Genomic DNA, 13173 nt, shown 5'->3' on the forward strand with positions numbered 1-13173 from the left:
TTTTGCACCCGTTTTAGACTGAATTTAATAACTCTCCTTCCAGGCTGTACACCCCTGATACTCAACAAAACCAAGGTTTTTGTGAACTCACCTGACATAAGTGCTTATTGCAATGCCCCTCTCACAAAAATAAACCAAAATATATAAACCGAATAACAAGATTTGCACAAAAACAGCAATAACAGCAGAAATGTCCATTTTTAGCATAGTCTGTCTGGTCCTCTGTCTCCTCAAATAACCCTTTAGAGTCTGATAACAGTGTCAGGAGTACCACTGCTGTAATCAAGCCACACGCAGCTTTTAAATGTCGCTCACTATAATTTAGCTTTCAGTTTGTGACATTTTTCTGTGTTTGGTCACTTTGCACAGAACAAGTGGAATTCATGTTAAGTCCAAAGCAGTTACGTGCCAGACGCATATATGTGCAGCTGAAAATAGTAATTTCAACAACAAACATCGTAGTTACACATTCAAACCAAAGTCCAACCAGCTCCTGCTTTGCATATGAGAGACACAGTCAAAGTAAAGGAGATTTAAGGGCTTTCCATCTTCATCTCACTCTCTCTGAATGCTCCTAATGTGAAGTCTTCCTTTGTGATTTTCAGACGTATTTGCCAACGAGGTTTATTGATTTGCTTCAAACTAAGACAAAACAGGCCTAACCTTCAATACGAGAACAAGTAGAGTTGAATGAAACCCAAAAGAAAACACACTCACTGTATGTAGGAAAACCTATGTAGTGAAATGTTAAAGAAAATGGCAATTAGACTAGCAAAAATGTGGCGCAAAAGCATTGAAAAAATCATCTTGTGTGTTTTGTGTTTTGTGGTGTTTGGAAAAGTAGCCTACCATTAAGAAGAGGACATGAGGTTGGACATTGAACTCAGTGTTAAGGAAGGTTACTTGATTTACACTGCATTATATATTCACGCCCCCAAACTTTATACCTACTAAGACATGGCTGTCAATCTGTGACAAATGCAACAGACCTTTTTCAAAACGGCCGGAAGAGCTGCGATGTAGAGTAAACGTCATGTAGGTCAATGCTATGGCAAAATATCTCTGGAAATGTCTCGCGTATTTTCCACCAGCTTCATAAATCTGCCCCATCACCAAATCTTCAACCAGCAAGGTCGACAAATGACATATTCTGTCCATGAAGAAGGTAAGAAAGACGAAAACGTAAAGGCTAACAACGACCAGCATTAGCTACTCCTGAGCAAAACTAACACAGTTAAAGTGCACAAATCTCTCTGTCTATGCTAATATCTACATCATGAAATCGATTTTATATTTTAAATGTAGTCTGAGTTAACAAGTTACTTATTAACAAATTACTTGTGTCTTGCCCAACATGACGGAGGTGGGTTCAAACTGTTAACCCATTTGTGAGAATCACTCCCTATTTAGTATCTAGTTTTGATAGTAATTTTGATAGTAATTTTAGTATTGAACATTATCTGGCTATCTGCTTTTATTTTGTTATGCTTTTTTGACCATCCTACCCTCAACGCGGTACATTAGAGCCCTCTGAACCCACATGTCTGCTCGTTCTTAACAAAGTAACTTTATAAGTTTGGTGTTTTGTATATAGTGGTTGATCAAAACCCCAAACCAAGATCCACCAAATGATCCAGTGGCTTTTCAAATAACCAAGCACCCTAACACTCGAAAATAAACCCAGCTGTGAAAATTCTTGCAGTCAAATGGTCTTTTTGTTGTGTATGACGGTAATACTATCTAATCAGCTTCTTTCTTCCAGATGTCTCCAAATAATCCCTTATCAAGGACAAAGCATCAAAACTGAAACTGAAAAATGGGCGGACAAATTCCTCTGACTCATTTCTCACAGAAGTTTGAGGCTTTTTTATCTTCTTTTATCCTGCAGCAGTGAATTTACATACAAGCAGAGCACCTATGACAACCTTGACATGCCCTTCGCAACAAGACTGTGTGAGCACAAGACAATGAGGAATCCAAAAGCCTCTGCTAAGGAAAAACATGATACAACTACTAACTAAATGAAAGAATGACAGGCTTTTTCTTAAATTCAAAGTTCTGTAATTGTTTATTTCAACATATCGACATTTGAGATGCACTAAAATCAGATATATATGACTATAAATGAAATTAGACAACACAAAAATTTACATTATGAGAATTCAAAGATCCATAAATCATTTTGTGACCAGGGATGGGATGAGACATAATTTCCACAAGATAACAATTAACAACTAATATTTATTTGAATTCATATTTTTTCCATTGTGGTACTGCATTTTTGGAACTGTAACTCACCAACCAGTAATCCTTTTTTGTCCAATGCAAATAGAAACTTTTTTTTTGTCTTGTGTGCACCATCTTGTGGCAATTTTGGCTCACGAGCTCTTGTCCCATCTGTCTTAGTGACCTAAACCTAAAGCATGCACAACAGGTAATTCCTCGAGCTATAAGGTAGTCCTGACCATACCTAGTTCAAGATCTGGAGATGGTTTCTTGCACACTGCACTTGTCCTTCTCCTGACAGGTTGCCCCAATGGAACTGAAGGATGGATCCAATGCAAAGGATTAATTTCACTATAAGGACAATAAACTGTATCTTACCATTGATTTCAAATACCTTGGTATAGTTTTGACATTTGCAAGTCAAGGTATTCTGTTTAAGTTTATGTTTTATATAATGCCACTACATTTGGTGTTGCTTTTCCCTATTTCATCTTGTAAGTTCTATTAGCCCTGAGCACTCCTGCAGTTTGGTTTTGTTAAACTTTAACAGAACATTTTTCACGCTAGACATTTTGACCTTAAAACTCTGAAGTAGCACAGGTGTAACTAACCGCATTTACTGTGGCACTTTTCGCTAGTAGAACACAATTTTTTATTATTTTTTTTTAACTTAAAGGTCTACTTACTGGGTTTATTTTCACTTAAAAACTCTTATATCATGCAAAAGTGACTCTTGTGAGCTTTAAGCCATACCTGGAGTTGTGTCTTGTTTCATTCACGTTCACAATTGTCATTAAAAGGTGTTTTATTTGAGAGAAGAACTAAGAGAAGCCTAAATATGCAGGTGAATGAAATAAAACACAATTCGAGGTATGTTTGTGATGAGGAAACATCATTATAACACAGAATAAAACAGTGTAATGTGGGCCCTTTAATCTAAATCTCCAAGTCATGGTCAAATAAGGAAATGTCAGTCAATATTTTCCAGTCAGTTATGTCATTCAGCATGGGCAATGTAACAAGTTCTGCCTTCAGAAAATCCTCTTGTAATAACTATATTGAAAAATCAGTCACTTTCCTATCAGTAATGTCACCTCAGCCGCTAAGGGCCACATGTCATGAAGAAATCCATTATGCCTTTGTCTGCTCTGGCTCAATAGGCTTTGAATGGGAGAGCCTGTGTGGAGGTAGATATCTAGACAAATATTGAAGGGGAAAGCCATTTGGAGTTGCAGTGGAGTTAAAATAGAAGCTCATTGTGCCTACATTAGCAGACTTCAGGTCATTATCGGCGGTTTATGTCCGGCCCGGCAATGTCAATTTGAAAAGATAACAAGGAGAGCTGAGAGAAAGGGAGAGGAAGGATGCAGTGTTTTAACATGGGAGGAAATTACCAAACTACCCAAGGATGTCACGATATCAATTTAAGTGCTACGGATATTGTAAGATAACGGCATAATTTTTCCATTATCTAATACAATACCAGGTCTATGAAATCCAACTTTGCACAAATCTCGCATTTTCTGTTCCGATACCAATACTATGGCTTTACCAGTATCATATTGGTGCATTCCTAACATAAACAGTCAATTATAAAAGCAAATTAGAAAGTGCAGATTGAAATATTTCTTTGTTTTTAATAAGACAAAATAAAACTCAAAAAAGCTTTGCGTTTAAACATTCTATAGAGCCACAGAAATCACAAAATCTTCTATTCTAGCTTTTAGACAGGAAACCAATACATACCTGGAGTTGTGTTTAGTATCATTCACACATGGTGAGTTCTTCTCTTAAACAAAAGACATTCCCCCTTGTGATGTCACGTCATAATACAAGGAATGCTCCACTGTGTTTTTAAATTCCACACATCTTCAATAGAATCATTTGGATAATTTCAGCTCTGGAACTGCCAATGTCTACTGAACTAAAGGTGAAAACAAGCTGTTAACTTGAAAACTACCACTAGGTGGAACAGAGCATTTTGAGCTTTGGGAATGTGGACAGAATACTGTATTTTTTGGACTATAACTCACACTTTTTTTCATGGTCTGGGTTGTCCTGCAACTTACATTCCGGTGCGACTTATATATTAAAATTTTCACACTGGCAGCCTCGAGAGGCTCCAGGCTTGTGTGTCAGTATCTCTTGCTCCTATTACTCCTGTACCATTGTCACTTTGATCTACTACATGTCCGCATGTCTCCTGCAGAAAGAGCCTCAACCTGTCTGTATCATTTCAGTCGATCGCACCATTACTTCTGTATTACTGAAAATTAAAAATTTATACAAACTGACAACTGATAAGACCAAACCAAATGCCCCCAAAAAGAAAATAATACTTTGTGGATTACAAGCTGCAAGTAGTGAAACATGCAGCCGAAAATGTAATTGAGCAGCAGAAACAAAGTTTGGAGTGAGCGAGAAACTTGTGAAAACCGGGCAGATGAGCCAGGCAACCTTCCTGTAAGTCACTGGCTGGATTGACAAAGCCCAGACTTTGGTGACAATCGAAACCATCCTTTCGGGATTCAGAAAGGCCAGAATAATTCTAACTGGAACTGATGCTGAGTCTGAGGACAGCTACACAAAAGAGGAAGCGGCACTCCGTTTACCTCCAGAGATAGCAGGGCTGTTCAGAAGTGACACCAAGGATGAAGAATTCAATGGATTTTGTGATTTGGAGTGAGATGGAAAGTTTGGTAAACTTGTTCTCTTCTGTTGTTTATGCTATAGTTATCTGAAGAACTGTTCATATGTGACGTTAATAGCCTGTTGTTCTCTTCTATTGTTATTACTAGAATTTGCCTTTCAAGATTAAATATTGGTTCCTGGTCCTTGATTTTATAAAATAAATTCCCCCCAAAAAGTGCGACTTATAGTCTGGTGTGACTGAGATGTTTTTTTCTTCTTCATTATGCATTTTTTGGTGCTGGTGCGAGTTATACTCCGGAGTGACTTGTAGTCTGAAAAATACAGTAATAACCCAGGGTAACTCAAACATGTGTGGATGAAACAACACACAATCCGGGTATGTTTTTGATGAGGTAACAACATTATAACATGGCTTAAAGCACAAAAAGTTAGTTTTGTGTAATACAGGACCTGTAAATCCTGTATGAACAATCTCTGAGTAGTAGTAGTAGTGGATATAGTAGATACTGATTTATACTGTAAGTCTCTCAAGTAACTACAGTACAGCTTCTAGCTTTGCTTCATATGGGAATTTTCAGCACTATGACGGACTGACAGCGTGTCCAGAATCCAAAGCAGAAATGAGCAGTGGAGATGTGGGAGAAGTGTCAGAGGCAGAAATTACAGCTGTCATAGAAGATGATGCGCCACAGAACGGAGTGTACAGTGCAGATCGTAGGTGGTCCGAGCTCAGGCCTGGCTTTAGCAGCTCATAATTCAGCGTTTGGTTACAGTGTTTCAGCTGTTTTCCTTTACAAACTGTTAATGACAGTACAGTGTCATCTGCTAACAAGGCATTTGATCTATGTATTTTTAGCACCACTGATTCTTAACTTTTGTGAATGACAAAAGTGAAAGACAAGCTTGCATAAGAAAGCTACTCTAATCTTGTCACGATCATATTATCATGTTGTTCTTTACTAGTTCGACCTAGAAAATAAAAGTAAAAATATTCAGAACAGGTCCACGTTTGTCCTATGTGATTTTGTCCATTTTAAAACTTCAAATTAGTATCTTACATTGCAATTAGAATCTGTCTAGTCAAGTTTTAGATAGTCCTAGCCTGAAGCATTGGTTGTTTAGGTTTTTTTTTCTTTTAAAGCGGGCTAGTAATTTGCTAATTAGAGAGATTAAATTTGCCCCCAAAACTTGGTGATCCTGTTTCTCAATTTAATCTTTGAGTAAGAATAAGACACTATTTTACTATTTTCAAACCTGCTTCGTATTATCTAGTATACTTCATAAGACTCTGGCTTCATCAAACTGTTCTTTCAGATTCAGATATAACAACAAAAATCTGTTTTTCAAGTCTTTTCCTGCCTCTGCAATAAAGTCTCTGAACTACACTAGCACAGGAGTATCCAGCAGCTTTAAGGGAATTAGGGATGCCTGCCCTCTAGTGGATTTGTCAAAAACATACAGTGAGTGACAGCACAAGGTGAGTTCAATAAATCAATATCCGCAATAATGAAAATCTAATATTTCAAATAAAGTGATTTGAAGAGTGCTACATCTTATAAACACATAACAGTTAGATAGAGATAAGACCTCTGTCAGATAAGTGATGCAGCGGTTTCATCATAACTGCACAGTACAATCTCTGCCAGTTAACGTCTCCTTAAAGCTGTTTATATTTCAGCAAAGCCGTCAAAAATGCATGGAAAACATCCTACTTTTTTGTGCATTTGGGATAACAGTCAGCAGCGAGTCAATATTATAGTGAGCTCTGCCTTACCTGGCAACTCTGCGCTGTACATCAGTCAACGCTGTGATGTCTGCTCCCTGCCCTTCATCTCGTGCTCCTTTCTCTCCTCTGCCTCCCGAGCTAAATCCAGACGTCAACAAGTTTGATCAGAATGACACAGGACAAAAAAATATCTTCTTTTTTGACAACCTGTCTTAGGAAATGTCTGTCCCAAGCCATTTAACATTGGCTTGATCTGCAACCCAGCAGTGACCCCGCCCCCCTGCACTCCCCCTCTTTCCCTTCTCAGCAGCATCCTGGGTTCGGGATAGGATAGGTTTCTGGCTTGTCATTGAGGTGACAGGACTACCATAATCACACAGTCAAAAAGCAGCAAGAACTTTAAGACTTGGGACTGGAAATATTCACATTTAATCCTCTTCCTGGTGAGACAGCGGATCTGACAGGCCTTGCAGAAAACCTTGCGCAACAGTGAATTTATAAGATACCACCACTACTATCTAGTCTGATTTATCTTGCCTTCTGACACTGAATCTTGCTCTAAGGCAGAGGCCATCATGTAAAATCAATGCTGACAAGAGATAATACAGACCTCCTTTTTGCACACAACCAAAACCTGATAAGTTTAAAGCCAGTGGGGAAGACGCGTAGACTCACACTTGCCATAACACGTTCTCCAAGTGTTAATATTATGGAGATAGACCATATAATGTTGCAGGCTCATGAATTACAGATTGCAGCTTCAGCTTTTGTACCTCCAGATTTAATAGGCAGCCATATACTTCCCATTTCCCTGTATGTACATCAATAGCTTTTTGCAGTCTGGCTCAAAGCATCATCCAGGCTCCTATAGGGACAGACTGTTAACAGGCGTCAAACAAGCTCCCAGACGCACTGTCCTAACATCATGCAAGCTTTATGTAGGTTAACATTTTTCACTTCAATGGGCCTAGAAACTTCAAAATAGACCTGTGTGATTAATTGTTATCAAAATCAAGATTGTAACTGAAATAGACATCATTATTATCTGCAAATAACAGTAAGTATCATATCTTTATAAGGGGAAAACACAGCTAATCCTGTAGTTTAGAATGCTGCAAACCTAATCTGAAATTCATGTGATTAATTAGTTAAAAGTTTATGTTTTCATATTCTCTCAAATTCTAATGCTTTTGGGTGAATTTAAAATCAGCACTTTGAACTGAAATCTGATTTGAAAATAAAAATCATCACAATAAAATTATAAAGTACAAGAGTCATGCGATGCTATACCATTCACACGCACTTTCAAGTCTAGAGCCAGCACCCAGACAGCAACAGAAGTGCCGCATCAGACACACACAAGAAAGTGATCGTAAAAAAGAGTAGCGTAGTAGTAGCAGCAGCGTGTCTCTTTTTTTTTTTTTCCCAGAAGCCCCAGCAGCATCATCAGTGCATCAGAGAAAGCCACTCAAGTTAGAAATACCTGCAACTACAGAATGGACGAAGTGAGAGTGGACATGCCTGGGAGGAAGGAGGAATTGCCCATTCTCCGCCTGGGTGCACCTGTCTCTCCGTACTACTGCGCCCACACTTTGAAACTGGTCTGCAGCTGCCAATCCTCTTCTTTCTTGTCCATAAGCTTGCCCGGTCTGCCTTTAGTAATTTCAATCCTCACTTTTATTGCTTTTCCGCGTCCATCTTGCAGGCTTGATCCGCTGGTAATGCTTTCTCGTCTGCAGACTGGGATGCTCTGAGCACGCCGGAGTGCAGGGGAGGGAGGGAGAGACGCTCCGAACCAGCTCGCCACAGCCACGGAATCAACTCATGTTTTATGGATGCGCGAGCCCTCCCCAATCAGATTCTCTTAAAGGGACGGCGATGCTGTTTTTGCATGTCTTTGAAGTGTAGGTTTGCTGTTATACGCTCTAGCAGTGTGCAATGATCTGTGAGGATACAGGGAGAGACAGAGGTGATCAGTAATTCGATATCAACATAGATAGGTTTTGACACTTCTTGCAATGAAACTGATGTACGCAGTTAATAGGAAAGAAGTGAAAGCTGACATCAATAGATAGAGAAGAAGATGTTTTTGAATTAATAATGCATACAAGTTTGAATGTGGGTGCCCCGGTCAGATAAGCACTACTCAAGTCGTAGATGAACAAGGGATGGGTGTGTCGTCAACAAAAGATAAACTCAAAGTAAATCTAGGCGGCACCATGGCGACAGGCAGTTGTAATTCAATCCAGAGGTGAAGGACATGAATTAATAAGGCAGGGTGCTTGTGTCCAGGGTCACTGGGGCGATATGTCACACCCAATATGAGACTGGATAATAAGATCAGAGCGGACAGCAGGTCAAAGTGGATATAACAAAGCAAAAAGACTAGACATGGTTAAGGGAGACAGCGCCTAATAATATAGCTATAGGGATTACTTTTTAATATCTGGTCTGGCCCAAGTCTGGAAACTCCCACACACACCAACAGCAGGAACAGTAGTAAAAATAGGATCAGGCAGAAGTAGTAGTGATATATTAGTAGCAATAGCAGTAGTATTAGCAGTAGCAGCCATAGTAACAGTAGCAGTCGTAGCAGTAGCAGTAGTAGCAGTTTTAAGTAGCAGTAGTAGCATTAGTAGTAGTAGCAGCAGCAGCAGCAGTGGTTTTAGTAGCAGTAGTATTAGTAGCAGTAGCAGTACTAGTAGCAGCAGTAGCAGCAGTAGTAGTAGTTTTAGTAGCAGTAGTAGTAGATTTAGTAGCAGCAGCAGTAGTTTTAGTAGCAGTAGTAGTAGTAGCAGCAGCAGCAGCAGCAGCAGTAATAGTAGTAGTACCAACAGCAGCAAAAAAGTAGTAGTCGTACAATAGTGATTTTATTATTTTACTTATTCAACTATCAACAATTCACCTCAGGAAATTGAATAGCTATTTTTACTATTTAAATGTAATCTCTATATACATTTGAAATGAGTTATTGATGAGTTATGATTCTTAGTTTAAGCATTGTCAACATTGTCTCTAAATATTTTCCAATATTTTTGTGACTGAATGACCATTTGAGTGAGAAAGCACAGTATGGGGTGTACCTAATACTGTGGCTACTTATAACCTTACAGTAAATAGACATGTGTAGGGGACATGGGAGATGGATATTGTTGTCAGGTCAGTGCACTGGCCTGTTTTTGCCTCCTGGCTGCTGTTGACTTGTAAATAAAACATAGTGATAAATTAAAGATGGCACTAGAAGGTCCTTTGGAGACCGGGTGCCCAGTGGTGAATCCTCTGCCCTTGAGCAAGTCACCCTCACCCTGGTACATGCACCCAAACTTAGCCACAAGTGCCTAATAGAAAAATATATCAATGTGATGTGTACTCTGAACTTTTCTCTCTTTCTCTCTCCTCTCTCACTCTGTCTGTCTCTCTTTCTCCCTCGTTCTTTTTCTCTCTCTTTTCTATCCCTCTCTCTTCTCCTCTCCCTCTCTCTCTCTCTCGGCATCTTATTGTGAATCATTTACACTCCAGCGTCCTCAGCAACTTTTATAGGTGCAACGATAATTAACACACTAAGTCACAGCTCAGCGAGAGACCGATCACACCCTCCAGAACGAGAAGGCCCAAATGTAATTACACACGTATTCGATGCCGCAGAGAAAGAGAGAGTGGAGAATGCAAACGTGTAAGGCTTTGTCAACAATATTAAAAGGATATTAGTGTTTGATTATTTGGATTTTGCCTGCTATGTCCCCAGAACAGATCCTGGACTTATAGCATCAAACATGAGTCAATATAATTCTACTATAGTTCAGTGTTAAAGGTGTAGTATGTTTATTTGCTTGTTTGTGAATTTATTTATTAGGATCCCCATTAGCAGTACCCGAGGGCCAGCTGGTCTTCATGAAGTCCTTTATTTAAAAACACTTTACAGTTCTAATTTGATAAAGACATGTCTTAAAAATGAGATAAATAGTGTAGTAAATCAATAGTTTGAATTAATTTACATTAAAATTTTTAAATAAGCAGCAGGCATTTCATCCTTACATACCGGTAAGTGCATGATTACATACAAATTATTTCACAAATATGTCACTTTTCTGGTGCCACCTGCTTGTCTTCATGGAGATGTTATTGCTTTGCCTTGAATGTTCCTCATTAAACACATTATACTGCATTTAATCAATTACCTATGTCTTTATTGCTAAAACTACCATGAATTACATGCATTCTTACCTCTCTCCACAGATCTGATCTGTAATTTGGCCTGGTAGTATCACTTGTCTGTCTCCATGGAGATAGATAAGTCTAATGCCATACTGAGAAAAAAAAAAAACTTGCATACATAGTGTTACATATCCTTTAGTATGGTTCAGAAAATAGCCTTAAAACATTTAACAAATATATAGTTTTGGTCACATGTACAATTACAATTGTACAATTTACAACAATTTAAGAAAAACAACTTTTGAGATCAATCACTACAAATACATTATAGGCAGGTTTTGCCATTTAAGTGCAGTCTAACTTTGTTAAGGAGAGAAAAGGCCCTCTAAATGTGACTAATATCACCAAATAATGACCATGCAATGGTAAAACCAAACAAAGAAATATTAATACTACAGATTTCTGCGTTTTTAGATGAAACATAAATGCTTAAGTGCTTGCTAACAATCCAACATCTTTGTATATAACTCAATGAAGCAATAGCCAATATAATTAAGAAAATAAAGGCGTGTTATTGCAAAGAAAACTGAATTACGGCCATGCTCAAAAGAAACAATCAAATTACAGCAAAAATAAGAATTTCTGTGCTTGCATAAAAGAGGAAAAATCAGCACATTAACATTTCAGGCACAGTGATGCACGGACACTATAATGGGACTGAATGACAGGTGGACACTATACAGTCCACTGCAGACAGAAGATAAAGGGGACACGCAGATCTGCAGGTAATTACTGATTCATGGATTTCCTGTTTGAATGTGACAGCAGGAGTCTGGCCCACACTGGCGGAGATATGAGGGAAAAGGCATTGCAAACGAGGAGGACAGAGGAACCCTTCTGACTGACAGAAGAAACATAACAAGATCTATCAGTGCATATATAGGAATTCACTAAAATACAACATATATGTTTTTATGATTTTCCAGTATCATATTTGTACAAAGCCCTGTCACAATAACACATTTTCAAGCACAGTATTTTGTGATAGAGAAATACTGTGATAAATGATAATACTGAAAATACTTTAAGCCACTGACTGAAAGCAAGATAAATATAGTGAATATATATTTAAATAGACAGTCTCATTAAATGGCCTGAGCTGCAACAAATAAACAATAGAATTAACTAATAATAAGTTATTTATTCAAACCTCTACAGCTCAAATCATACCTTATTACATACAAATGGAAGAAATCTCCCCATTATTGCAAGGCAATTGTACACATGATAAATATTGAGCCCCAAAATGTATTGTTCCAACTTTCATATACTGAACAATAAATCGATATAGTATTAATCGAGATAGGTCTATTTGTATGCATGTATTAGAAATAGCATAGAAATGATGAAGCATATGTGATAGTTCATACTATGTACTGTGTAGGCCTACTCTGGAAGCTGTATTTGATTTTTAAATAATAAAACATCTTTGCTTTTAGTTGTCCCTACTAAAAATAAGTCCTTGTCTTGCCAATAACAATGTGAAAGGGAGTAGATTTTGAGGACATTTTGATAAATAATCAGTTGAATCAGATATTAAATATTATATATATTTTTAATTATTCTATTTTCCGATCTCTGTTATGTTTCCTAATCAAAAACACACCTGGAGTTGAGTTTTGTTTTATTCACACATTTTTAATACAAAACCCTGCATATTTAGCCTGAGTTCTTCTCTCACACAGAAAACATTCTGTTCCACCTTGTGATGAATCATTTGGATAATTTCAGCCCTAGAATTGCCAATTTCTACTGAATAAAATGTAAAAGGAAGCTGTTAACTTAAAAACTATTACTACATGACAGGTGGAACAGAGCATTTTGAGCTTTGCAAATGAAGACAGACTAATAATAAACTTACTTAATTGTGAATGAAGCAAGGTAACAACATTATAACATGGTTTAAAGCTCAGAATAAATTTTCTGTAATGTAGGACCTTTAAACTTTAATAATTGTAATATAATAATTGATTACTCCCTTCCAACAGTTACAGGCTACTTTTATTACTTTTATTTGGAGTAAAGAAAAGTACGCTATACACATTTAGTCTAGTACAGTATTGATATAAGTGGACAAACAGCTTCACTGCAGCTCCTTTATCCAGAAGATTTATAATAAATAGTGGGATTTTTGACACCAACCTCCACATAATGAAAGCAATATCTCTGACACTGGTGCATGTTTGAACACAGGTCAACACATGGTCCAGAGCTGATCTTATCTAATCAGCCTTGTTTTGAAGGGGATGTATTGCTTTGGAACAAGAAAAGTTACATAGTGCAGTTTGATACAAACAGATACTAAGTATTTTCTGCATGTGTAAAAAGTTAACACATGCAAATTTGGAAATATA

At 37.7% G+C, this 13173-nt stretch overlaps 2 protein-coding genes across 2 annotated transcripts in view; both read right to left on the reverse strand.

The window, feature by feature from the left end:
* The window catches only part of LOC110154359 (SRC kinase signaling inhibitor 1-like), a 105203-nt gene extending 98485 nt beyond the window's left edge, over positions 1 to 6718 (reverse strand). The window contains exon 1 of the mRNA XM_055150264.1: positions 6653 to 6718. Within this exon, the coding sequence (XP_055006239.1) occupies positions 6653 to 6674 (22 nt within the window). The 5' untranslated portion in view covers positions 6675 to 6718. The remainder of the gene's footprint in view (positions 1 to 6652) is intronic.
* Positions 6719 to 8456: 1738 nt separating this feature from the next.
* grb7 (growth factor receptor bound protein 7) overlaps positions 8457 to 13173 on the reverse strand; it is a 32928-nt gene continuing 28211 nt past the window's right edge. The window contains exon 17 of the transcript XR_008631764.1: positions 8457 to 8547. The gene's annotated coding sequence lies outside the window, so the exon portion shown is untranslated. The remainder of the gene's footprint in view (positions 8548 to 13173) is intronic.

This window comes from Boleophthalmus pectinirostris, unplaced genomic scaffold, assembly GCF_026225935.1.
Source record: "Boleophthalmus pectinirostris isolate CB_2022bp ecotype Guang Dong unplaced genomic scaffold, ASM2622593v1 HiC_scaffold_14, whole genome shotgun sequence".
Taxonomy (NCBI): Eukaryota; Metazoa; Chordata; class Actinopteri; order Gobiiformes; family Gobiidae; genus Boleophthalmus; species Boleophthalmus pectinirostris.